This window comes from Microcaecilia unicolor, chromosome 9 (genome assembly GCF_901765095.1).
Source record: "Microcaecilia unicolor chromosome 9, aMicUni1.1, whole genome shotgun sequence".
NCBI lineage: Eukaryota > Metazoa > Chordata > Amphibia > Gymnophiona > Siphonopidae > Microcaecilia > Microcaecilia unicolor.
Genome location: NC_044039.1, coordinates 24,752,358 through 24,779,518, shown reverse-complemented (window position 1 = coordinate 24,779,518; position 27,161 = coordinate 24,752,358). Strand labels below are relative to the sequence as shown.

At 45.3% G+C, this 27,161-nt stretch overlaps 1 protein-coding gene across 1 annotated transcript in view; it reads right to left on the bottom strand.

Moving 5' to 3' along the window:
- The window catches only part of LOC115477790 (cilia- and flagella-associated protein 54-like), a 223,810-nt gene that overhangs the window by 181,359 nt on the left and 15,290 nt on the right, over positions 1 to 27,161 (bottom strand). The window contains exons 3-9 of the mRNA XM_030214872.1: positions 23,628 to 23,738; positions 19,340 to 19,479; positions 13,858 to 14,005; positions 8,032 to 8,187; positions 3,043 to 3,165; positions 2,062 to 2,229; positions 616 to 727 (exon numbers count right to left, since the gene is read on the bottom strand). Of these exons, the coding sequence (XP_030070732.1) occupies positions 616 to 727; positions 2,062 to 2,229; positions 3,043 to 3,165; positions 8,032 to 8,187; positions 13,858 to 14,005; positions 19,340 to 19,479; positions 23,628 to 23,738 (958 nt within the window). The remainder of the gene's footprint in view (positions 1 to 615; positions 728 to 2,061; positions 2,230 to 3,042; positions 3,166 to 8,031; positions 8,188 to 13,857; positions 14,006 to 19,339; positions 19,480 to 23,627; positions 23,739 to 27,161) is intronic.

Genomic DNA, 27,161 nt, shown 5'->3' with positions numbered 1-27,161 from the left:
GATGAACGTCCATCTTCCGATTTATGTCGAAAGATGGACGTCCTTCTCTTTCGAAAATGAGCCTGATAGTAACATATGTAGCTTTGTAAGTCTATGCGCTTTGAAAATGAGCCTTTACGTCAACAGGCCAACCCAATATTTCCATGTTTAATCAGTTATGCCTATTGCTAATGAACTTTTGAAACTACCGGAATGGAGGAGTGCAGAATGGTTAATGCAACAGACTGAAAACTAGGGGAACCCATTTCATATCCCACTGCAGCTCCTTATGATTTTGGGTAAGTCACTTAACCCTCCACTGCCTAAGGGACAAATCCAGGGGTATTTTCACTAAGGCGCACTATAGGCACATTAGTGTTTTTAATACACGTTAATGGTTGACGCGCATTAAACATTAATGCGTCCATAGATTGTGAGACCCCCAGGGACAGAAAAATACCTACTGTACTTGAATGTACACCACTTCTATACCTTTCAGGAGGTGTATAAGCAATAAAATAAAATGTTAACAGCTGTTGATAATTCAGTCTCTGCGACAGAAACATTTCTGAGAAAAGAAACTGAAAATTCATGATGTTCTGATAAAATACAATTGAATATTTTTAAATCACTTACGTGGTGTGGTCAGTTTGAGTAAGTGTGCCTCCAGGGCTGCCAGCTGTTCACTCACTTTCTCAATTACAATTGAAGCCACTTTCTTCTTCAAACCTTTCTTTCCAGAACTAATCTAAAAATAAGTATATCAACATAGAAAAGTCTTGCTTAAAATATATATATCTTTCCACTCTTGAAAATAAGTTATTTATTAAAGGGCACAATATTCATAAAAAGCTGGGCTCCTAAATTTAGGGATCAATTCTACAAAGGATGCTAAAAATTTGGAGCTAAAGAATTTCGTGCTAATACAGAATTCTATAATGGCACATTTGCACACATATGTCATTATAGAACAGTCTAACAATTACTGGAGAACCCAAGCTCAAAATAAATTATTACAAACTGATCAGTGGAGCTTGAAGTAGAAATGTAGCAAGTTTTAAAGTGTCCCTTAAACAGGAGGAAACATCCAACCTTTACAAACTTTATCTAACAAATGGAACCTCAAACCTCCAACAAGGGACCATACCAAAGTACTTGTAACACCTTGTATATACTGGAGTAAATTACTATCATAGGTTCCTACTAAGAAAGGAGAAGAGAAAATAAGCCCAAACGAAAAAACTCATCCTAAATGAGAAAACCGTATGGGTTAAAAAACTGTCCTCCCCTCTTGTATATAAAGACACTGTAAAAGGAACACCAAAACCTCACCTACCTACGCTAACCCCAACCCAGAACCAGACTACCTATTAGGAGACCCCTCGGGAGAAGAGAGCCCCAAGCAAACTAACTCAAGCACTAGAGCAGTAGGGGAAAAAACCCGAACCTGCCCACTGTTAGGAAAACTTAGAAGCCCCCCGTGGCCAAGCATCCAAAAAGAAAAAAATTCTTATACTTAGCTTTATCCCAACATGGAAACTTCAACATCACCTGTAATTGCCTTTATTAAGCACCTGGGAACTTTCAGGCTTTTGCCTTTGCTACAGAGGTCTTCAGATGTGCTTTTGTCTGAGAGTGTTTGTTGCTGCTCTAGCTCTGCTAGTATCTGCTTTGTGTGTCCTTAGCTTTAGTTTATTCTGTTTGTTTTGCCTTGTGTGCCTTTTACTTTAGTTCCTTGCTGCTGTATCTGCTCTGCCTAGTTTCAGTTCCTTACTGTTTGTTGCTGTTTTGCTCATTCTCAGTTCTAGTTTCCCCCCCTGCTGTTTCAGCCCTGTGTGTCTTTAACTTTAGTTTCCTGCTGCTGTATCTGCTCTGCCTAGCTCCAGTTCCTTATTGTTTCCCTGATCTGTCTGTCTTCTGCTATAGTTCCCTGCCTGCTTGTTCCACCCTGGTTGTCCTTAGCTTTAGCCCTTCCCCCGTTCGTGGAAACTGCTTTGATGTAACCACAGAAAGATGGTATATTAAATCTAACCAACTTTCCCTTTCAAAATATGCGCAATAAGGAAAGAAGAAAGAGGTTACCTGTCCATCACCTCCTGTTTCCTGTACTGCATATGGCGATACTTCATTGGTAGAGGATCTAGACTTCCCTGTTAGGATTATAATAGATGACCTTTCTGAAAGCAGCAACTTTTTCCCAATATCAATAATAAGGACTGCCAGATTATTTTCTTTCCATGAACGCAGCACCTGTACAGGCATTCATAATGAAGTATCTCTGTATTATATTAAAGGCTTACACATCTTCTCCGACAATTAAGTAAATTGCAAAAAAATGCATCCTAATGATATCTGTTCCAAGCTAAATGCAACCATCTTTTTATAAGTGAAACACTGCAGTGAGTGTTGATTGTATATTATTAAAGTAAAAATATATTTCAGGTGGCTCACATAATGAATGCTTTGCGTCTCTGTGACAAAGGATGTTAGCAAGTGTTAGAATCTTAACAGTACTAGCCGTTGAGCCCGTAAAAACGGGCTGGTATAGAGGTTTTCCTCCCCCCGCGGTCACCACCGCTCCCCACCCCCTCGAAGTCGTCGCCGCCGCCACCCCTCCACCTGGTCCGGGCCCTCTCTTCACTTCTGAACTTACAGATCCATTCGCCGAACGCAGCAACGCACATCAGCTGAGCTGCCCCTTCCTTCTCTGCCTGTGTGTGTCCCGCCCTCGCTGACGTTACGTCACAGGAGGGCGGGGCCACAGGCAAAGAAGGAAGGGCTCACTGCAGCTCAGCTGATGTGCGTTGCTGCGTTCGGCGAATGGATCTGTAAGTTCAGAAGGGAAGAGAGGGCCCGGGCCGGGTGGAGGGGTGGCGGCGGCGACTCCGAGTGGGGGGGGGAGCGGTAGCAACGTCGGCGGCGCAGTTTCCCTCTCTGTCCCGCCCCCCCCCCCCCCGTCATCACGTATTGACGCGGGGGCGGGACAGAGAGGGAAGTCTCTTCTGCGCATTTGCAGTGAGTACGGTCACTCGCCGTTTATATGTTTGATAATATAGAAATCACCTTTGCCAGGAAGCAAACTGTACAAGCTATCATATGCACTACGCTCTCAGTACATCCCGACGACCTCTTTTGCCAAACACTGCTCGGAATTTCTTGCAGAACAGCCAAACATTTAATTAGAATCTGAAAATAGAAGGACCATTTATTTTAGTTATTTATTTAAAATATTTCTAGCCCGCCTATCAACTAGGAAGGTTACAGGATGCAACAAAATCACATGCAAAAGACATTATTAATATATATATACATTAGTCGTTAAGCCCGTTAAAACTGGTGAGATTTCCAGGTACCCTCCTCGCCGCCCCTTCCTCCTCCCTCTGTGCCGGGCCCCCTGCACTGACCTGACAGCGCCTCTCACCTCCGAGTGAAAGCACTGCAGGCAGCAGCAGATCGCTCTGCTGCTGCCTGCAGCGCTTCCACACGGAGGTGAGAGGCGCTGTCAGGTCAGTGCAGGGGGCCCGGCACGGAGGGGGGGGGAGAGGCGGCGGGGATGGGGGGGGAGGGTGGAGGTTCGTGCGCGCGATGTTAGTTTCCAGGCTCCAGCGGCAGCGTCCGACAGTCCGACTCCGTTTCCCTCTCTGTTCCGCCCTCTGACGTCATCACGTCTTGACGCGAGGGCGGGACAGAGAGGGAAGTCTCTACTGCGCATTTGCAGGTGAGTCGGTCACTTGCCATTTATATGTTTGATTATTTATTTATTACTCTTTCATCTTCACAAAAAAACAAAGAACTGAGTTAAAACCCTAAATATGCCTGTGCAAACAGGAGTGCCTTAAACTGTTTCTTAAAAGTATCAAACTTCTGCAATAAATTACATCTCAATGGTAATTCAATTACAATATTCACTGCAGTAAAACTTTCTCAAAACTTAAGTTTTTCATGCAAGTTATAAAGTATTAAAGAACAGAAAATTTCCCCCAACAAATGGACAAGAAAATCCAACAGATGTGGAAGGGCACTTTAAAAGGACATCCAGCTCAGAATATGGATGTCCATATCTCATGCATTTTAGAACAGGATCTGTGACCTACAGCCTGTTTTAAAATACTTGAGAAATGGACAGCCAAGTGCAGGCTGGGTCCTGCATGAACATCCACTTTATAAACTGAAACATCCGAACTATGAACAGGGCAAAACAAGGGACGTGGATGTCTTTGGGGCAGCAGAGGAACGTCGATTTTATAAAATGGGAACACAGACATCCCCATAGAGGAATAGTCTGATGGTTACAGCAGCCACCAGAGAACCAGAGTTTGCTGGTTCAAATCCCATTGTTGCTATTTTTAATTCTCGTTTTCCTTTTTTTCATTTTTAATTGTGAGCCCACCCCCTTTCCCAGGGACAGAAAAATGCTCACTGTGACTTCCCCTACTCCATCCAGTGGAGAATTACTCAACTGGAGCACCTTTCTGTACCATGAACATGCCAAATTCCATGTCTAAATACAGATGTCCGTCTTTTTGGACAAGGATGTCTTTTCCCCTTTTGCAGTTGGAATTGGACATCCATATTTTGACTTCTCCCTAGTCCTGGCCAAAAGATGCCCAGACCATGCCTCTTGCCATATGGACGTACTATGGTTTTAGACGTCCAAATCTTGTTCACATAAACAAATATAACTTTTAACAACAATCCTCTAATTAGTTAAAAAATATATATACTGGCCAATAATTAGTTGGCAGTGGACAGCATTTTTTGTCTGCCGCTGATGCTAAAGCTGAATATTCAATGCTGAGCCCTGTGCGGGTTTCGACATTCAATTCCAATTTTATAAAGCTGGATAGCACTTGCCAGTTTAGGGGCCAAATCGACACTACCGCCCGGGTAGCACCAGGACCGCCGAGAGACTGGGCTGAGCCCTGCCCTCGCTGCCCCGCCCACCCCCCAAAGTCACCGCCGCCGCTCCCGCCCTCCACCCCCCCCAAGATCATCGCAGCCACTGCTCCCCCCTCCAACCCCCCTGAGGTCACTGCCGCTCCCTCCCCCCCCCCCCCCCCCGAAGTCGCCGCCGCTCCCCCTTTCCGTCCGCCACCGGGCCAGGCCCCCTGCATTGAAATCGCAGTCTCACCTCCGTGAAAGCAGCGCTGCAGGCAGCAGAACGCCTCCCGTCAGCCCTCCTTGTGTCCTGCCCTCGCGGAAGTTATGTCAGACGAGGGCGGGACACAGGGAGGGAAGGAGGCCCGAAGAGAGGCGTTATGCTGCCTGCAACGCTGCTTTCATGGAGGTGAGACTGCGATTTCAATGCAGGGGGCAGACGGTTGAAGATGGAGGGTGGGTGGGACTGCAGCGCTGGGCCCACCTTGGAGGCCCGGGGAATTTTGTCCCCCCTGCCCCCCCCCCTCTCGGCGGCTATGGGTAGCACGGCCATCCAGTAGTAATTTCGAACTTAGCGCGCACTGTTTCCTGCAGTAGAAAAGTTTTTTCTAATTTCTACCACAGGGGGGGGGGGGGGATGTTCCCGGTGGTAATCAGCAGCATGGCCACATTAGCGTGCATTAAATGATTACCGCGCAAGTAGCACATGAGCCCTTACCGCTAGGTCAATGGGTGGAGGTAAGGGCTCAGGCAGCAAATAGCCGTATGCTACTTTTCATTTTTTTTCCCAGCTGTGGTAAAAAAAATGGCTCACTGCACGCCAATTTCACGCATCCAGACTACGGCAGGCCACTTCTTACCGCAGCTTAGTAAAAGGGCCCCTCATTTAATATTCAGACTTAAAACTGGCTGTGGGTTAGCGAATGAGGATAGGACAGCTATTTATGCATTAAACCTGGTCGGTTAGGTTTGAATTTTGGGACCTAACTGGACTCCACCAGTGGAACGCCCTTGACATAGTTGGCTTTAAGTTAGGTACTAACCAGTCATTTTTATCGAGGACAACTGGTTAAGTGCCACTGAAAACTAGAGAGCTGCGACCAAACATGTTAACTGGTCAGCGGCTGTTTCTGGCCAGTTAAATAGCTTTGAAAATTGGCTAGATAATGACTTAGTATATGAGTGAGACCCTCATAACAGAGGCTTACTCTTCCTCATGTATACAACACTAGTAAAACAGGCCCGTTTCTGACACAAATGAAACGGGTGCTAGCAAGGTTTTCCTCGGAGTGTGTATGTTTGAGAGAGTGTGTATGAGAGATGGAGTGTTTGTATGAGTGAGAGAGAGACAGAGTGTGTATGTGTTTGTGTTAGAGAGAGAGAGAGTGTTTGAGAGACAGAGTGTATGTGTGTGTGAGAGAGAGAGATAGAGTGTATGTGAGAGACAGAGTGAGTGTGTGTGTGTGGGGGGGGGGGCTCTGAGTTCCATGACCCCCTCCTTCCTTCCCTCTCTCTCCTCCCCTCCGAGTTCCAGGCCCCCCTTCCGTCCGAGGTGCAGACCCCCCTCCCTCCTCTCCTTCCTTTCTCTCCTCCCCTCTGAGTTCTTGGTCCCCCCTTCCCTCTGAGTTCCATGCCCCCCTCCCTCTCCTCCCCAGCGTGTTCCATGCCCCCCTTTCCTCGGAGTGTGTATGTTTGAGAGAGAGTGTTTGGGTGAGAGATGGAGTGTGTATCTGAGAGAGAGAGAGAGAGAGAGAGACAGAGTGTGTGTGTGTGTGTGTGTGTTTGTGTCAGAGAGAGAGAGAGAGAGAGAGAGTGTGAGAGACAGAGTGTGTGTGTGAGTCTGTGTGTGAGAGAGAGAGTGTATGTGAGAGACAGAGAGTGAGTGTGTGTGTGTGAGAAAGTGAAGCCTTCAAGCCTTGAAGCATTCGTGCGCTCTGTAAGGCTCCATCTCCTCAATTGACCACACGTAGTTCCGGAACGTTGCAGGAATGCTTCAAGGCTTGAAGGCTTCACTTTCTTGGCTTCAGAATGTTGGAGGTGCGATTTATTATATAGGATGATAGGGCTGTCTTTTGTAAAATTTAATCATCAGTCCTACCATTAAAAAGTCAATTTAGAAATTAAAAAAACATCAAAAAGAATTGTACCAAGATAAAGCTAGAGAGGTCAGCAATTACTTAACCGGCAGCATCTTTTGACTAAGGAATTAATTTCTTGCAGCCCAAGGAAAGGAGAAAAAACAAAAATCAACAGCAAAATGTTATACCTGAAAAATATGGTATGGGAGTTGTGCTTAAAAATGTTCCAGCTGATATTTAGCTGGTGACAGTCAGCGTTTTTTTTTTAAACACTGACTATCACCAGCTAAGTTCATTCCAGATATCTCTCCAGACATTTGATTGACGACAAAACCTATACGGGACCTAGCTGATACTCACCAAGGAATTGCATAAGTTTATTATACGCGTCACAGCTGAATATTGCTTGGGACCCACATAAGAGGTTCAGTCCTTTTCCTCCCCTCCCGTCCTGATTCCAGTCTCATCTAGCAAACTCCTCCCTCACCAATGCCAGACCCTCCCTCCTGGCACCTTCCAACAATAAAGGGGGATGAGGATGGGACTTGAAATACCACTTTTCTGTGGTTACAATCAAAGTGGCTTACATATTATATATAGATACTTATTTTGTACCTGTGGCAATGGAGGGTTAAGTGACTTGCCAAGAGTCACAAGGAGCTGCAGTGGGAATCGAGCCCAGTTCCCCTGGTTCTCAGGCCACTGCATTAACCATTAGGTTACTCTAGGTGCAAACATCCCCCCCCCCCCCAGAACAGACCTTTCTTCCAGCCTCCCCCCCCCCCTCCACTCACCTCTAGGCCTGCCCCACCTACCCCCCCACCAGGCCTACCTCTACTTCCCCGGAAGAGGTGAACTAAGAGTTATATTAAGAATCATGAAAATGTTCCACAGACCTTTACGCAGAAGATTTTGGTTTAGATGACAAACGAACGCTAAAGGTTTAATGAAAGAGACGCTAGAACTTGAAACATCTGCAAGAACTCTAATATAATAGACACCGATAAGCCTTTGCTCTTGCCTCCCAGTCACGTCTCTCTGGAGATCTACAGAGCACGCCGGACCAACTAATATTCACTTTTAGGTGTTATCTTACCTGCACTACTGGCACCGATGCTATTCTGTGATATATGATAGGAGCAAGAAGACCATAGCATTGAACAACAACTTGCAGGGCATAGTTTGTATCATTCAAATAACTGCTGAGTTCAAAGGCAACTAGCATTCGCTCACACTCTGCGATTCTTTTAAGCTGTAAAAGAATATATATGATTGCAGAGACATTAGTCATCCCATGGATTACCACACTAACATGTACAAGACAAATCTAAATAACCAAGCAGATATCTCCATGTGATATAAGACAGGGGCATAGCCAGACAACCTTGGGTGGGCCTGGGTCCAAGATGGGTGGGCAGAACTCTGCCTTGTCCTACAAGTGATTTGGTCTCTCCGTCTCTCGCCTGCATACCGTATGGTCTCTCAAACGTCCCCGCACCCCCTAGCGTACCTTTTAAATAGCAGATTTTCACCAGCAGCGAGCAGCAACTAATACACACAGCTCATGTTGGCCCCACAGCCTTCCCTCTGATGCAACTTCCTGTTTCTGCTTAGGTGCTAATACATCAGAGGGAAGGCTGTGGGGCCAGTGCGAGCAGTATGTATCAGTCGCTGCTTGCTGCAGGCGAAGATCTGCTATTTACAAGGTATGCAGGAGGGACAGTTGTTAGGAGTTTTCAGCTGGTGGGGCTTGAGGATCCCTGCCAGCCACATCATAGGTGTGGCCTGAGTCCAAAGTGGGTGGGCCTGGGCCCACCCTTGACTATGCCAATGATTTAAAAGTTTTTTAAAAAAGTAATTATGAGGCAGCTAAGCACTAAACTGCATTACAAATCGTCAATATGTCAGGTGATGTGGAGGGGCATTTTCAACATGATGTCTAAATCTGATTTTGGACGTTTTACTGTAAACATTCAAAAATCAAGTAACAAACATGACCATTTTCAAACCAGAAAAACGTCTATCTTTTTGTTTCAAAAATGGCCATTTCCTAAACATTTTGTGCTCGGTGCGTTTTACTCATGTAACCATTTTGGGAGGGAAAAAAAGTCCAAGGGAAAAACACACAAAAACAAGCCATTGGGACATCTGGGGGGCCAGCAGTAAACTGGCACCACAGATATCCCAGCAGAGTAGTGGGGCACCCTAGGGGGTGCTGCAGAGGATATCATATAAAAGGTCTCAGGTACACATCTCACTGTTATTGTATGGGGAGCCCTCCAAAACCCACAAAAACCTTCTGTACCCAACTGTACACCATTTCAATGCCCTTATGTCTGCAGGTGTCACCTATATGTAGGTACAGTAGGTTTTTGGTGGGTTTTGAAGGGCTCAACGTTTCCATCACAAGTGTAATGGTTAGAGTGGGATATGGGTCTGGGTCCCCTTCTCCACAGTGCACTGCACTGACCACTAGGTTACTCCAGGGACCTGCTTGCTCCTCTAATAGGCTTGGCCATAACATCTGAAACTATCATAGAGGCTGGTATGTACTGTTTCATTCGCATCTTTGGGGGGTGGGAGGGAGTTAGTGATAATTGGGGGGGGGGGTCATGCCTTAATCCCTCCAATGGTCCTTTAGGACATCTTTTTGTGACTTAGTTGTGATAAAAACAGGTCTAGACCAAAACATCTCAATTGTAGCCATGGATGTTTTTGCTTTGCTCATGGGTGTAGTTTGGGCGGGGCGAGGGGGGGACGCTGTCTTCCCCAAATGCCACTGGACCAAGTGCCTTACTCTCCCTTCCCTGCTCAACACATTCTAGTATCTCTCCTTCTTCTTGCCCATTCTGCTTTGTCCTTTCTTTCCCCTCCCCCCCGCATCCGCTCCCTCCCTTCAAACCTATCCTAGTCCTGCAGTTCCTTCCCAGTAGAGCCGTGATGAGCAGGAACTAAAAATAGCTGGAACAGAGTCCTATGTTATACAGTGCTTCCAGCGGGGCTCTGCCAGACTGCTCTCTCTGATGCACTTCCTGCTCCCAAGGAGCAAACCCAGCTGGAAGTGCTACAGCGCCTGCCGTTTCACTGGGAAGGAGCCGCAAGACTAGGACAGGTTTGAGGGGAGGAAGTGGATGCGAGGAGGGGGACAAGAAGGGACAAAGCAGAACGGGGAAGAAGAAGAAGAAAAAGAAGAGCGAGAGAAACATATTGATCCTGGAGCATGTCTGGCAGGAGAGGGCCATTAAGGCACTCAGTCCAGCTGCGGAATGAGAACAGGCTCAAGGGAAGTGAGTGGATTGGGGGGGGGGGACACCGAAAAAAATGGATAAAGCTGGACATGGAAGGACAGAGGGAGGGGAGATGCTAGAATATGTGGGGCAAGGGAGGAAGAAGAAAGAAGGCACACGGTTTTGTGTTGGGCGAGGGGATATGCTGGATACCAGGAAGAAGGGAAAAGGGAGACAAAGAGTAGTTTTCAGGGGAAGAGGGGGCAAGAAGGGACAATGCTGGATGGGGAAGGAGGAGAGAAAGAGAGAGGGGGAGATGCAGAAACACATGAGGAACAGGGAGGGAGAAGAAAAATGGCAGATCTTCTTGGGTTGGGAAAGGGGATGTGCTGGACAGTGGGGGAGGGGGGAAAGAATAGGGAAACCAGGGCCAGCAAGACATGGGCTCACAGTGCTCAAGTGTAGGGGCACCTAATGCTTGCCACACTGGACTTACAGCTGCCACCATGTTCCACCCCTCCCCGGTATCTGGGACACAAGCAGCTAACACCTCCTTCCCTCCACCATCCCACCCTCTACCCAAATGGGATAGCAGGCGGAAGACGCTGGAGAGGAGGTGGGTGGAAGGAGAGATTGGGGGAAAACGCTGGAGAGGAGGCAAGTAGAAGGAGAGATCAGAAAGACGTACAGAGAGGTGGATGGAAAGAGAGATTGGCGGAAGATGCTGGAGAGGAGGCCATGTGAAAACAGACATCAGGGGAAGATGCTGGAGAGGAGGCCAAGTGGAAGGGGAGATCAGGGGGAGACACTGGACATGGTGGAAAAGTAGATGGGAGGATGTACTGGACAAAGAGGAAGGTGGAAGGGAAGATCAGGGGAAGATCCTGGAAATAGAGAAACATGGGAAATAAGGGGGACATCCTGGACATAGTGGAAAAGGGAGATGGGAGGACGTACTGAACATGGAGGTAAGTGATATGGAAGATAAGGGAGAGATTAGACATGAGGGAAGGGAAGACAGGAGAGATGCCTAATATGGTTGGAGAAGAAGGGAAGAGAGGAGAGATGTTTGACAAGGGTGGGGGAGAGATGGAGAGCTAGATTGAAACAGTAAAAAGAGGGAGCTTGAAGACTGGAGGATGAGAAGGAGACATGAAATTTGAGAGGCAGAAAAGAAATTGGAGAAAGGTGAGTGTGAAAAATCAATGAGGAAATGAAGAAGATAGGAATACAGAAAAGAAATGTCAAATGGACAGGAGGCCTGAACAGCACACTAAGAGGATAGAATAAAGAAGAAAAAGAAACTAGGACCAATATGATTAGAAAAAAAAAAACCACCAGACCAAAAAAAAGATAGAAAAATAATTTAGTTTCCATTTATTGAGTGGAATATGTCAGTTTTGGTAATTGACATCTGCTATCTTTCTATGTCGCACATTACAGGAGCAAATGCATCTCTTTCTATTTCTCTGGTGTTATGCTGCATGCAGAATCTGGCTTTTTGAAGTTTCACATTAATGTTGTCTATATATTTTTACTTTTAGTTTGTGGTCACATTCTGTATTTAGAGAGGATCTATTTGTGTTGTGCATGTGTGACTGGGGTCAGTTATTCTGATATAGTATTTCAGTAGTTCAGATATCTCAATAGGGATCACTACGATATTGATGATGCTTCCTCTTCCTAGGAAGGTCCTTGTCGGTGCTGATATGTAATAGTAGATTTGACTTTTGTAGGGTTTTGTATTCGTTCATAATAGTTCTGCTGCTGGAGTGGGGGTATGTTGCTGCTACTGAGATGAAACTAGAATCAGATCTTATAAGAACATATCCTAGTTCTGCTCTGCACACATTGCATGTGAGAAAGACTTCTGTGGATGCAGAATGTATGTTTGCTTTTAACACTGTGTCAATGCAGAGCCAGGGGTCTCTATTTTTTTATATTAGAGTTCCAGACAACATAATTTATCTCAAACAATTTTTGCTGATAAAGTTTACTTTTTTAAGTAAAGCTTGGGCATATAAATTGCATTATTTATTTTTCCTTGGGACAACCATTAAGGGAAGGGAAAGGGAAATGGGACTTGATATACCGCCTTTCTGAGGTTTTTGCAACTACATTCAAAGCGGTTTACATAGATTCAGGTACTTATTTTGTACCAGGGGCAATGGAGGGTTAAGTGATTTGCCCAGAGTCACAAGGAGCTGCAATGGGAATTGAATTCAGTTCCGCAGGCTCAAAGTCTGCTGCACTAACCACTAGCCTACTCCTCCACTAACAACATTCCATGTAGAATCTTCAAATAGTAGCAACATTCCAGAATCTCAAATAGTAGCTACAGCAACATTCCATGTAGAATCTCAAATAGGGAAAGGGAATGGGACTTGATATACCGCCTTTCTGAGGTTTTTGCAACTACATTCAAAGCAGTTTACATATATACAGGTACTTATTTTGTACCAGGGGCAATGGAGGGTTAAGTGACTTGCCCAGAGTCACAAGGAGCTGCAGTGGGAATCAAACTCAGTTCCCCAGGATCAAAGTCCACTGCACTAACCACTAGGCTACTCCTCCACTCCTCAATCTCCTTCCTAATCACAGTTTTCGGAGGGCCTTCTCTTTTGGGAGGCTTGGAAGGGGGATGCCACCTCATTCCTCACATCAGGAAGCAGACTGCCTTGAGCCACCCCTGGAGGTAAGTGCTGTCAGGTAGGGGTAGGGGATAGGATAGAGTGCTGCTTGTGGATGGCCACAGAAAAAAGTGCTGCTTTATGGAGATAGCTGTGGGGAGGGGGGCTATTCTTTTCTATCCATGTGGCACGGTACGGTAGTAACAGTATCTGGCTGTTTTTAAATTAGAAGAACTAAACAGGAGGCAATGCTTTGCTTATGATGATTATTGTGTTATGTGTTTTTATGAAAATGTGTATGTTAGTTTGTATACCATACAGAATGGTAGATACTGTGGTGTGTAAGTTTTGTAAATAAATAAAATGGGGATGTGCAGGTAAGGAGGGAGAGAGATAGGGAGAAAGAGTTGGGCTTTGGAAAGGGGAAAAGAGTAAGGTGTTGGTGTCAGGCCTATTTCTTTAGTATGTCCTGAGCTAACTGGCTTTTCTCTGATATCTGCATAGGAGTGGCTGCCTTGGATTAATACCTGAACAGTTCATGGGTACTCAACTCTGCTCCTTTTAGCTAGAGAGTCCGCAGCCGAGGGACATCGCTTATAATTTTCTTTTATTTGTGATATCAAAGCAGAAACATGATGGCTGGAACATTCAGAACTTTTGTATGCACTGAGCCCTTTTTATCCTTTTGGGGTATGGGAGGTGTCAGCAAAGCCAAAGTGATAGAATGAAATTCCTTTTTCTTCGGTGCTCTTTTTTTTTTGTTTTTCAATTATACGTGCAGTTTTAAGGGGTTTTGTTTTCCTCTTCTTTGCCACTTTCACAGTGAGGAGAGAGCCTGATCATGTCAGGGTGGTAATATATATATTAAAAAAAAAGACTACGGGGAAAGAATGAGATGGGGAACCTCCATGCATGCCTAGACTTCTGGTTCTTTTTGGGCTCAGTACTATTTGGATGACATCATCCTTATGTGTGGCTGATTCATCCCACTTGTCGATGGAGAACCTACACACCGAGGATAAAAACACATGTAAAATTAAGAATCCAGCACATGGTGTTACATACTTGCCACTTGTAAGGTATCCCATTTGCAGAAACAGAGTCGCAGAAGAGGGATCCTTCCTTTACACTGATATCAGATGCGCTAAAAATGCTGAGAAGAAACAGTTCCAAGAGGACAGGCGAAGCCTGTGATACAGCCTCGGCACGTAATCTAGAAACAGAGAAAATGAGCAAATGAGGAAACTATGGCATGTGCAGACATCCAAAAAAAAAAAACAATAAAATGACGTGGGAAGTGGACCATTGACTCCAGAGACTGGAACAGCAGGCTCAAACAAAGAGATTTTATTCCAGACTCGACACAGATCTGTGTTTCGGCCACAGGCCTGCCTCGGGAGTCTAAAAAAAACATAAAATAGCATGTGAAACAATATATTTATTGAATAAATAAAACATAAATAAAAATACACTTCCCACTTCATTTTGTTGTTTGTTGATATCGTGGGATTTTGTTGTTCATCCACCTAGGTGGATTGACCTTCCATGTGCAGACATCCAACATGTTTCCATATCAGTTCACAGTGTAAAGAACAAAAATATAACACTAGAAATAAAACATGTGTTCTCTGAAGATAGGAGGATAATCAACCACACAAATGAGGGGTGTCATCCAACAAAGCCAATACAGAGCATTTCTTTAAAAGCTGTAGAAAAGTCTAAAAAGCTATAACTGACATGCATAGGACTTTGTGACCACTAATCTACTATAATAAAACGCACCCTCAACGTTCTGAGGACACTGACGTCACTGAAGTCACTCACACACCGGTTCGTGGTTTCATGGTGGTGAAGCCACAACATCTTCATGCCCCGCCCTCGTGTCACACGTGATGACATCGAGGGCGCAACACGAAAACAAGGCTAATTAACGCACGGGGAGCAGTAGGGAAACACGCGGAGCGTGTTTCTCTACTCCTCCCCTTCCAAAAACTCCCAGCTGCCCAGGACGTCCACATCAACCCGGCCCCTTTCCCCACATAGCCCCGCCCCTTAGAAGTTACCGCCCCGCCCACGGTACCACACTCACCCTCAGCAACGTCCCTCCCCCCCTGTCACCTCCCCTCCCCTTCCCTTACGCGTGTCTCCCTGGTGGTCTAGAGGTACCTGTTCAGTGGGGGCAGGAAAGAAAGAGCCCCCTCTTTCCTGCCCGTAGCGGTGGTGGTAGCATCCTTGCTACATCGTGTGGGAGTCCGGCTCTCGGCGTTTCAAAATGGCCGCCGAGAGTTCAAGCTGCATCGCGAGACTTCAAGGCGGCCATTTTGAAACGCCGAGAGCCGGACTCCCACACGATGTAGCAAGGATGCTACCACCACCGCTACGGGCAGGAAAGAGGGGGCCTCTTTCTTTCCTGCCCCCACCAAACAGGTACCTCTAGACTACCAGGAAGACACGCGTAAGGGGAGGGGAAGGGAGTCCCCTGCCCGCTAGCGCCCGTTTCATCGCCGCCAGAAACGGGCCATTTTTACTAGTCTTATATAATAGCTTACTGCATAGCCAGTTCCAAAAAGGAAGGAGAGTTAGTATGTGACTGATTATCCTGCTTTCCATACAGAGCGTGTTAATACAATTTTGTGTCCTCCACAGACAAACAGGATGCATCAGTCATACAAATGAGAATCACAAGCTAAAGGCAACTCCTCTTCGTGTAAAATTTCAACTTCAAGGTCCACACATTAATCCACAAGATTATCCACGGCTAATCTCATGACTATATGCTCAATCTGATTGACCTTCCAACCAGAAACTTGCAAAGGACACAAGTACAAAACCTATTATGGATCCAACTTCTCCTTCCTAGGCAGCCAACTCTGGAACGCCCTCCCCAGACCTATCCGATCAATCTGTGACTATCTACCCTTCCAGAAAGCACTAAAAACCCATTTATTCAAGCAAGCCTATCCAAATGACCCAGACTAATCTTATGAACCCATCTACCTAACACATATCCATGTGACAACGACATTGACCCAGACTATATCTCCCACCTTACTCCCTTCTCCACTGCCTATCTCTACCTACTCATCTCTTCTATTATTCTGGTACTAGTAAAAAAGCCCCGTTTCTGATGCGAATGAAACGGGGGCTAGCAATGTTTTCTTCTGTGTGCATGTGGGAGTGTGTGTGTCCCTGCCCTCTGGCCTCTCTCCCCTCCCCCCTCTGAGTCCTTCACTGTTACAGAGCCAGCGATTTGATTTCGTGCTCTGCTGTTTTCCTTCACTGACTGTGTTACAGAGAGGGCGGGGCAGACACTCATAGGGAAAGCGGATATCTCGCCCCCTTCACACTTCCGGCTGGAGGCTTCATAGAACGTTGGTGTTGCCTTTTATATAGAGAGATATTTAACTTTTACTTTCTCTAACCATATTCTGTATTCCCTATTACTATGTAAGCCGCATTGAACCTGCTTTGAGTGGGAAAGCGCGGGATACAAATGTAATAATAAATAAATATACAACAGCAACACATTACAAATAGGCAAAAAAAAATACACTGTTTGTGGGTAAAACAACTCAAATAATACAATGTGCCATGGGTTGGGGGGGGGGGGAAGAACTCAACTCTATTCCTCAAAGAAACTCTGAAGGACAAGCTGATTAAACCTATTTTTGTTTGAGGAGCCATTATGCAAACAACATTGGGAAGTAGTTGTATGACAAGAAGTCCATATTGTAACCTTGCAAATCTCTTCAAAAGAAGACGGTCTTAGATGGGTGACTGACCCAACCCTCAACAAAATGAAACAAGAGACCACAGGTAAGAGGGGCAACCTCAGCTTGAGTCTGCAGTAGAGAATGACACGGGGACGGGGACCCGCAGTAACCACAGGGATGGGGATGGGGACAGGGCCCACGAGGACGGGGACAAACTTTATCCCCGTGTCATTTTCTACTTTGAAGCCTGTTAATGAACTGGACTGTTATTTATGTTTGAGGGATGCAGACAACGATATTTTGATTTTTGGGGAAAAAAAACAAGCAAACACGCTGGCCACACCTAGCAAAATTTGCATGGGGGATCCTGTACATTCCTGCTTCCAGCATATCTTCTAAGAAGACATCTTCTATTGCAGGAAGGACTGTGGAAGACACGAGAGCTAGACTGAATCCTAAGATAGTTGATGACTTCTTATTCATCCACAGATTAAAAAATCATAACAATGCTTCATAGGGCATATTTCTCCCCCACTAGGGCATACAGAACGGGTTGTATTTTGTACCCCTGGACATTTTAACAGGGTGGATTAGGATTCCTTGGGGTAGTAGAAATCAGCTGTTGTTGGGGTTGGAAGGGTAGAGAGTGGTGGTGAGGAGGAAGGGTTATTATAGCTACTCGCTGTTATTATTGTTTTCTATTTCTAACTTATACACAATAGTTGCACAGCATATTGTTCCTTTTTATACTTTAACAAAAAATTTAAATATAAAATCATAATTTTTTGAGGCTTCTGCAGATGAGGTCAGAGCCCATGGGGCCAGAGTGGGGATGGGGACAAAACTTGCAGGGACAGGGCAGGGACGGAGACAGAACATGCGGGGACGGAGACAGAACCTGCGGGTATGGGGTGGGGATGGAGACAGAACCTGCGGGGGTGGGGAAGGCGACAAACTTTGTCCCCATGTCTTTCTGTAGTCTGCAGGGAAAGGAAAGGGAAGAGACATCCCGCTCACCTTCCAGCTCTGCGAACACCTCCAGCTCGGCCTCAAACTGACTCTCAGTCATCCTCCACTCCATACAGACCTTCATACTCGTCCGTAGCGCCTGACCATGGCTCACAGTGAACGGGAACCAAACTGGCATCTGCTGCTCTCCCTCTCTCCATACACAGCTCCAAATAACCACGCCAAAAAGCCATGCTCCATCACTTACAGCTAACCCTTCTGCAGCTCTGTGCGCACACTCCGCCCCTAACCTCACATTGGTCATGTCAGGGTCACGGACGGTGCAGCACAGGGTAACGGGCTCTGATTGGTGGTTCAGCCTGAACAGTGTTATATTCCTGTCTCATGGCTTTGCTCCCGTTCCACTACAGAAGAAAGTGCTATGTGAGCTGCTTGGGTGCTGTGCAGTGTTCGTCATCTTCTGCTACGTCGGTATCCTACGCAGTGTGTAAGCCAGCATGCATGTGGCTCCACTCCGTGTAAGCGAGTTAGGGTATATATGTAATAAAGCACATAGGCCACCCCACGCAGTATCACTTCAAGCTACCAGGAGCGCAACAAGTAAGCGTCGGCAGTTTCTGGCGCCCCCTCTGCCATGCATACCCTGCTTACCACGTTCTGCTGGCCCTGTGCAGGAGATCAAGAAAAGGAGAAAGTCTCCCTTTTTCAACTGTGCAGTTTTCAAGATAAAAGAATACCTACAGGCTCATTTTCGAAAGAGAAGGACGCCCATCTTCCAACACAAATCGGGAGATGGGCGTCCTTCTCTCAGGGTCGCCCAAATCGGCATAATGGAAAGCCGATTTTGGGCATCCTCAACTGCTTTCCGTTGCGGGGATGAACAAAATTCACGGGGTCGTGTCGGCACCATACCGAAGGCGGGACTGGCGCGTGATTTAGAGATGGACGTCCTCGGCCGATAATGGAAAAAGAAGGGTGTCCCTGATGAGCATTTGGACAACTTTACTTGGTCCATTTTTTTTCATGACCAAGCCTCGAAAAGGTGCCTGAACTGACTAGATGACCACCGGAGGGAATCAGGGATGACTTCCCCTTACTCCCCTAGTGGTCACCAACCCCCTCCCACCCAAAAAAAAAATTTTTTAAACATTTTTTGCCAGCTTCTATGCCAGCCTCAAATGTCATACCCAGCTCCATCACAGCAGTATGCACGTTCCTGAAGCAGTTTTTAGTAGGTGCAGTGCACTTCAGGCAGGCGGACCCAGGCCCATCCCCCCCTACCTGTTACACTTGTGCTGGTAAATGTTGAGCCCTCCAAACCCCCCCCAAAACCCATTGTACCCACATGTAGGTGCCCCCCTTCACCCCTTAGGGCTATGGTGGTGGTGTACAGTTGTGGGGAGTGGGTTTGGGGGGGGGGGGGGGGTTGGGGGGGGCTCAGCACTGAAGGTAAGGGAGCTATACACCTGGGAGCAATTTGTGAAGTCCACTGCAGTGCCCCCTAGGGTGCCCGGTTGGTGTCCTGGCATGTGAGGGGGACCAGTGCACTGTGAATGCTGACTCCTCCCACAACCAAATAGCTTTGATTTGGTCGTTTTTGAGATGGGCGTCCTCGGTTTCCATTATCGCCAAAAACCGGGGATGACCATCTCAAAAACGACCTAAGGTCAACCTAAATGTGGAGATTTGGGCGTCCCCGACCGTATTATCGACACGAAAGATGGACACCCATCTTGTTTCGATAATACAGGCTGCTCTGCCCCTTTACGGGGCCGTCCTGCGAGGACGCCCTTATGACAACTTGGGCTCCCCGTTCGATTATGCCCCTCCTAGTGTTTCAAATTATTGCCTAATGACTACTGTACCTTTTCTGAGAAGCAGTCATTATGTTGCTTGCAGAAACAACAGAAACATTAGCAGGAGGAGGAGGTGCCGAGACAAAATGTTCCCACAGAACCGAAAATGCTTTCATGGCCAATGTATAATTTCCAACCTGATAGGCAACCTAAAAAATAAAATTAGGAATTTTAAATGATCAGATGCTTTTAAACAGGATGTTTCCAATTTTCAGAAAAAAAAGCCTAGCGGCTAAAATATCTGGCTATTCTAGCTGGCAACCTTTTAATCACATCCTAGCTGGCTAGCTTGAATTTAAATTAATTTTAGCTGGTTTGGCCACTAAGCAGCTTACCAAAGATTTACGCCAGATCTATCCACTTGAATCCGTAAGTTAGGCAGAGAGATCCTTTAATCAAAAGTTCTGTAGAAACTACAACCTATGTCATCTTTTATGGAGTTGTATACAGAAAAAGAAAAAAAAGTCTCTGAAGCAAAATTTTCTGGACTTCTTATACTACAGTGAGACTGAGGCTGGGGCTGTGAAAGTGAACACTGTTCTTCGTTCATAAACATGCAGATTTTATAGAAAATGAATGCGTTTGGGCCTAGATTTGTTAACTTTGAAGAAGAAACTATTTCTAGCAAAAAGGCCTGAAATGTTAAGCAGATTTTTTTTCACCAACATCCATCTCTCATCATCTGACTATGCTATGCGACTACTGATTGAGCAATAAAGAACAACTTCTGATTTGCCCTTTGGTACTAGTAAGTTCTAGTGTAGCCAACCAGAAGGGTTACTTCCAAAATCTGCGGGCCCGATATTCAGCCAGCAGCGATTAGTCCACTGCCCCCACCCCCGCATTTTTTCCACTGCTCACCTTCACCTGGAGCAGCCCTGGGGGGGCTCCTCTGCCCCCCTGTGTCTCCATCTCCCCCATTTCTTGTCCCAATATTCCTCCCTGTCCAGTATCTTTCTTTGTCCTTGACTCTCCCCATATTCAGCTTCTTCCTTCTTTTTTCCCTTCTTCCCATACTATCCTGCCCTGCCAACCCTATCCTGTCCACCCTACCCCACTTGAGTGCCACGCCTCTTCCTCTCTTCCGGGCCTGCCCACCCCCTTGAACAGTCTGACTTCTCTCCCCTTCAACCTTCCTCCTCCAATCAAGTCTCTCTTCCCCCTTCCCAGTGAGCCCTGCATCTCTCCCTCTCGCCCACTCTCCTCCGTAGCCCCAGGCCCCTGTACCTCTCCAGCAGCAGCGATGATTAAGGAAGTTTTCCATCAGCATTGGGGCCTTTTCTCATGTGTGTCCCACCTAGGCGGATAACAGGAAGTTGCATTAAAAGTAAGCGGGACACTCCAGAGAAGAGGGCAGGCTCCGACGCTACTGGAAAACTATCTCAATCGGCACTACCAGAGAGGAACAGGGGCCTGGAGCTACGGAGGAGAGCTGGTGGATGAGAGGAGGAGAGATGCGGGGCAGGGAGGAGGGAAGAGAAAAAGAGACATAAAGAGGGAGCAGTAGCGGTTCAGGTGGTAGCGGGAGGTCAGGATTTTATGCGGCACCCCTGAATGTTCACTGCGGCGCACCAGGGTGTCACGGCGAACAGTTTGGGAACTGCTGATATATTCTATGAACCCCTGTAACTTTCATCTTTTCCTAATGTTAGGTTGCTTGATTATCAGTCTGCTGTCATGATATATTTCCAGTATTGGGTTGGCTTAGATTTATATATCCATCTAAAGGCCTCCATTTACTGGGCTATATGTTGCTGTTTTGAGGGCCAAGGCAGAAAGCTACCACATGCCTAACCATGCAGTTACCGTGGGATGTTACTGGTCGAGCAATGCAGAGATGGGGTTAAGCGTGGTTGTAACTCGTGCAGAAGACATGGCCGCAAAGTGCACTGAATGGATGCTAATGAGGACATTTTCTATAAAATCTGCATGTGCACATGTCAAAAGTACTGTGGGACACCTCAGCATGCCCCATTGTAGGCCGTTTTAAGCTGCAGTAAGCACGTGTTAGTGCTTACCGCAGCTTGGAAAAAAGGGCCCCTGAATTTGGTTGAAAATAGGACACAAATTAGAAGCCTAACTTAGGAGCGCAGCTTTTAAATATCGCACCCCATGAGAATTATGTCTGCAAGACTGGGTTGTAGAAATTGCAGGGAGAACTTTATGCAGATACATTTTCCATATAATGTTATGCTGACACTTTCAGACTTGAATGCATAGCTCCACTGAAAATCCACATAACATTATGTGGTTCTTATTCCAAACTGTTCTTAAGAAGTGATAGCCCTCCCCAATACTTCCCTCCCTCTTCATGGCCAGTTATAGTCAATTGAATAGTCCTCTTCAAATCAGTACATATCTGAAAGGTATCCAGGGCTGAAAGACTCTTTAGACTTTCATTCACTGAAAACTGATGGAATGAAAGTCTGAAGCTGCACTGCCCCTGGAGCTAAGGGCCTCTGTGTCCTAAAATGTGCTTCGTGGGCTTTGGAACAAAGAAGGTGAAGGGGCAGTAGGGGCTTTCCACTTTGAATACATTGAACTCGCATTCTGCACAGATGGAATTGAGACAGTTCTGGTTGATGGCCCATAGTTGATGCTACAATGCCCAGCATCAAAGAAAGGCCTCAAGAGGAAAATCACTCAGTATAGTAAAGAAGTCATGGTGCTTGACACCAGGAGCTTGATGCACCTAACATGCAAAGCAAACACTTTGACAATCCTCCTGTTCAACTCTACCTCAAAGAATGCCAAAACAATCACTGGGGTCAACATCCTAGAGCAGGTCAATGTCAATGGCTTCATACCTCCTGACGCCATGTATTAATGTACAGTGCTTGGCACTAACTCTCTTCAGTTCCTTGTGCAAGTGCTCAGAGTGTTGCTCACGGTGCCACAGAAGGAATTAGATCTCTATCAACTCCTGCCTATTCTTTGACCAAGAAGCCAAAGAGGTTGAGAGCCTTTTGGTGCAGTTTCATAGTCCTCAGGTTGAGCCACTGATACCAAACTTGAAGAAACTGGACTTTAGTTTATAGACAAGGAAGTCTCAAGTCCAAGCCATTCTGAGTGACATCTTCATGTAAATGTCAGCCAGAATTGTTATGACCCTATCCTAACACTTGTAGAAAACCTTGTGATGGGCACTAATGGACATCTTCTGTTTTCACTTAGGAAGAAACCTTAGTCTGGTTTTTGGAGAGGTGTGGAAAATTGAAATGAAAACAAAGACATTTTCCTCTTCAGGAAGACAGCCCAAAGATTTAAAAGAAATTTAGCCAGGTGGTCTATTAGCAATGGCCACATTAAAGCTGGTCATGGACCAATTCAACAGTATTAATGAAAAACAATAAAACTTTAAAGTACCACAAACCGAACTACAGAAAACTAAATGAATTTTGGCAGGAAAGCCAGAAAAAGGACAACAAAAATATCCTGACACATTTTGTAAGGCCACAGGAACAAAAGACTCATCCGAAGATCTTAGTAATCAAAAAGGAACTGAAATGAGTCACAGGTTCTCTGCGGCATGAGAAGTACTGTTCATGAGTAGTGAAAGGCTTTTACATCTCCAGAGAGTGGAGGAGTGGCCTAGTGGTTAGGGTGGTGGACTTTGGTCCTGGGGAACTGAGGAACTGAGTTCGATTCCCGGCACAGGCAGCTCCTTGTGACTCTGGGCAAGTCACTTAACCCTCCATTGCCCCATGTAAGCCGCATTGAGCCTGCCATGAGTGGGAAAGCGCGGGGTACAAATGTAACAAAAATAAAATAGATACTATTGGAGATTCTACATGGAATGTTGCTATTCCACTAGCAACATTCCATGTAGAAGCCTGCCGCGGCCACATTGTGATCTGCAAGGGCCGACTTCTACATGGAATGTTGCTAGTGGAATAGCAACATTCCATGTAGAATCTCAAATAGTAGCAACAGTGGAGGAGTGGCCTAGTGGTTAGGGTGGTGGACTTTGGTCCTGGGGAACTAAGGAACTGAGTTCGATTCCTGGCACAGGCAGCTCCTTGTGACTCTGGGCAAGTCACTTAACCCTCCATTGCCTACCACATTGAGCCTGCCATGAGTGGGGAAAAAAGCACGGGGTACAAATGTAACAAAAAAAAAAAAAAACTCTGGAAAATTTAGCACCAAGGTGACCTAGCTGTCTTCAGATAATCCTTATTAAGCAATAATGTACATTTGCTAATAAAAATGTTTTTTTTTTACCTGCATCATGTATGCCCAACTAACAAGAAACAGAAAGTTGTGGATAGGCGAGGATTGGTTTTGTTGATACACCTACGGCATCACCAATAAGTTTTCCATTTGCCGAATAAGCTGCAACTGCAAATGTGTACTTCTCATTGGCTTCTAGGCCATTGATTTCCAAAAGGTTATCTCCAACAGCTGGGATCTGTTCACAAAATGGATTTTAACTGGTATATAATTATGGATACGCATAGAAAAAGAACAGTATATTAAAGCCCTTTTATCTTAAGATTTCTTGAATGTGGGAAAACACATACAATTTTGCCTTCTGAAACAATGACCAATAGCAAACCAGCACTTTATAGCACAAAACATTTAGCATTCCTCAGATACAACAGTTTCAGAGATGAAGTATGTCATATCTAGTTCTTCAGTTTGTGCTTTTAATTTATAGATAGTTTAGCGCACTTGAGAAATACCAAACTTAGCAAAGTATATGCTTACACCTCATGCCTTCAAATCTAAGAGCGAGAGAGTAGTACTTGTTGTGATAACGAAAGTGACAATAAGAAATTTGGACAGGTGTTCGTTTAATGATGTGAGAGAACAACCATAATAAACCTAATAGAACATCAATAGAGACACAAGTTTGAACCTTATCTCACCTTTTCTCCTGTACCTGGTATGTGGTAATCATTTATCCTGATGTTTGTACAAGATCCTGAAGTTTTTCGACCAGTATACAGTACCAAGAGACCTTCCAACAAAGAATATTTCAAGAATTTAGTGGGGGTCCAAGGAAACAAAGGGGCAGACGATCTGCAAACTCCAAAGTGGAAACTGTACAAAGCAGATAGTTGATAAACTGAGATGTATTTTATTAATATAACAGAATTAAAATATGTATACAGAAACTCATATACATATCATAGCCCGACACAGGCCGTGTTTCGCCCTACTGGGATGCTTCAGGGGCTAGAAAATAATAAATAAATAATAAATTATGCGTCTTAACATCTAAATAAAAGCATAAAATGATAACATAAAGATTGCATAATTTGAACATAAATAATATTATAAAAAATACTTAAAAAGGAAGGTATAACATTAAAAACAGATATAGATTTGTCGTATCAAAAACAAAATGACATAAAATATATATGTATATACATCTATAATTACATGATATTAATTTATATGTAATTATAGATGTATATTCCACTAGCAACATTCCATGTAGAAGCCTGCGCGGCCACATTGGTGATCTGCAAGGGCCGACTTCTACATGGAATGTTGCTAGTGGAATCTCAAGTAGTAGCAACAGTGGAGGAGTGGCCTAGTGGTTAGGGTGGTGGACTTTGGTCCTGGGGAACTGAGGAACTGAGTTTGATTCCCACTTCAGGCACAGGCAGCTCCTTGTGTCTCTGGGCAAGTCACTTAACCCTCCATTGCCCCAGGTACAAATAAGTACCTGTATACAATATGTAAGCCGCACTGAGCCTGCCATGAGTGGGAAAGCGCGGGGTACAAATGTAACAACAAAAAAATAATAAAAAATTGGGGGGGGAGGGAAAATTCTATAAATGGTGCTCACAACTTGATACCAGAAATAACTCAATGCTAAGCACTATTTTATAACGGGTGCACCAGGATTAGTGCCCTTTATAGAAGGTTGCGTAGAGCTAATTCTTCTGCCTAAAACTGAGTGCCAGTACTTATGCCAGCTGAAACCTGGTGTAAATGCCGGTAAATAACAACAACAAAAAAAGGAAGAAAAAAAAACCCTACCTAAAGAACATCTTGAAGGGAAAGTAGGGGGTGGGACAAAGAACCTCCAGCAGCCAGGCGTAAATACCCAATATTTAACATATTTATAAATGATATGGAAATCGGGACAATGAGTGAGGTGATTACATTTGCAGATGATACAAAACTATTCAAGGTTGTTAAAACACATGTGGACTGTGAAATATTGCAGGAAGACCTTAGGAAACTGGAAGACTGGGCATCCAAATGGCAGATGAAATTCAATGTGGACAAATGCAAAGTGATGCACATTGGAAAGCATAATCCGAATCACAGTTACCTGATGCTAGGGTCCACCTTGGGGGACAGCACTCAAGAAAACGATCTAGGTGTTGTTGTAGATAATACGCTGAAATCTTCTGCTCAGCGTGTGGCGGCGGCCAAAAAAGCAAACAGGATGCTAGGAATGATTCAATTCAAGCTTCTCCTTCTTACCTACAAATGCACTCAGTCTGCTGCCCCTCACTATCTTTCTACCCTCATCTCCCCTTACGTTCCCGCCCGTAACCTCCGTTCACAGGATAAATCCCTCCTCTCAGTACCCTTCTCCACCACCGCCAACTCCAGGCTCCGCTCATTCTGCCTCGCCTCACCCTATGCTTGGAACAACCTTCCTGAACCCTTACGCCAAGCCCCCTCCCTGCCCGTCTTCAAGTCTTTGCTTAAAGCCCACCTCTTCAATGCTGCGTTCGGCACCTAACCCTTACCGTTCAGTGAATCCAGACTGCCCCAATTTGACTGCCCCTATCGGACCGACCGTTCACTTGTCTATTAGATTGTAAGCTCTTTGAGCAGGGACTGTCTCTCTTTGTTAAATTGTACAGCGCTGCGTAACCCTAGTAGCGCTCTAGAAATGTTAAGTAGTAGTAGTTGTATCACTCCATGGTGCGACCACACCTTGAGAACTGCGTTCAGTTCTGGTCGCCGTATCTCAAAAAAGATACGGCAGAATTAGAAAAGGTTCAAAGAAGAACGACCAAAATGATAAAGGGGATGGAACTCCTCTCATAGGAGGAAAAGCTAAAGAGGATAGGGCTCTTCAGTTTGAAAAAGAGATGGATGAGGGGAGATATGATTGAGGTAGAATGAGTAGAAGTAAATAGATTTTTTTTTTTACTTGTTCCAAAACTACAAAGACTAGGGGAAATGACATGGAAATACTTTTAAAACAAATAGGAGGAAATATTTGTTTTTCACTCAACAAAAAGTTAAACTCTTGAACTCTTTGCCGGAGGATGTGGTAACGGTGGTTAGTATATCTGGGTTTAAAAAAAGGTTTGGACAGGTTCCTGGAGGAAAAGTCCATAGTTTGCTACTGAGACAGATATGGGAAGCAACTGCTTGCCCCAGGACTGGTAGCATGGAATGTTGCTAATAATTGGGTTTCTGACAGGTACTTGTGACCTGGATTGGCTACTGTTGGAAACAGAATACTAGGCTAGATGGACCATTGGTCTAACCCATAATGGCTACTCTTATGTTCTTATATTCTTTATTGACAAAGCATCCAAATTTGAAATACCTGACACGGGACCGTGTTTCAGTGGAAGACCGCCTGCTTCAGGTGGTCTATCAGCTGCACTTTGAGATGAAAGTTGATAGTACAGCAACATACAAATCCAGCAATAAAAGACCACTGTACCCAGCTCAAGGCATTTTGGCACATAAACAGAACCATTCAAGAACTCTATGTGCAAATTTTGAGAATGCCCCAGCTCGCCATGCCCCTTCTCTGGCCATGCCTCCTTTTGAGTTGCGCGATATAGGATTTAGGCACCCGGGATTATAGAATAGTTCGCAAGCAGATACGGGTGCACATCCA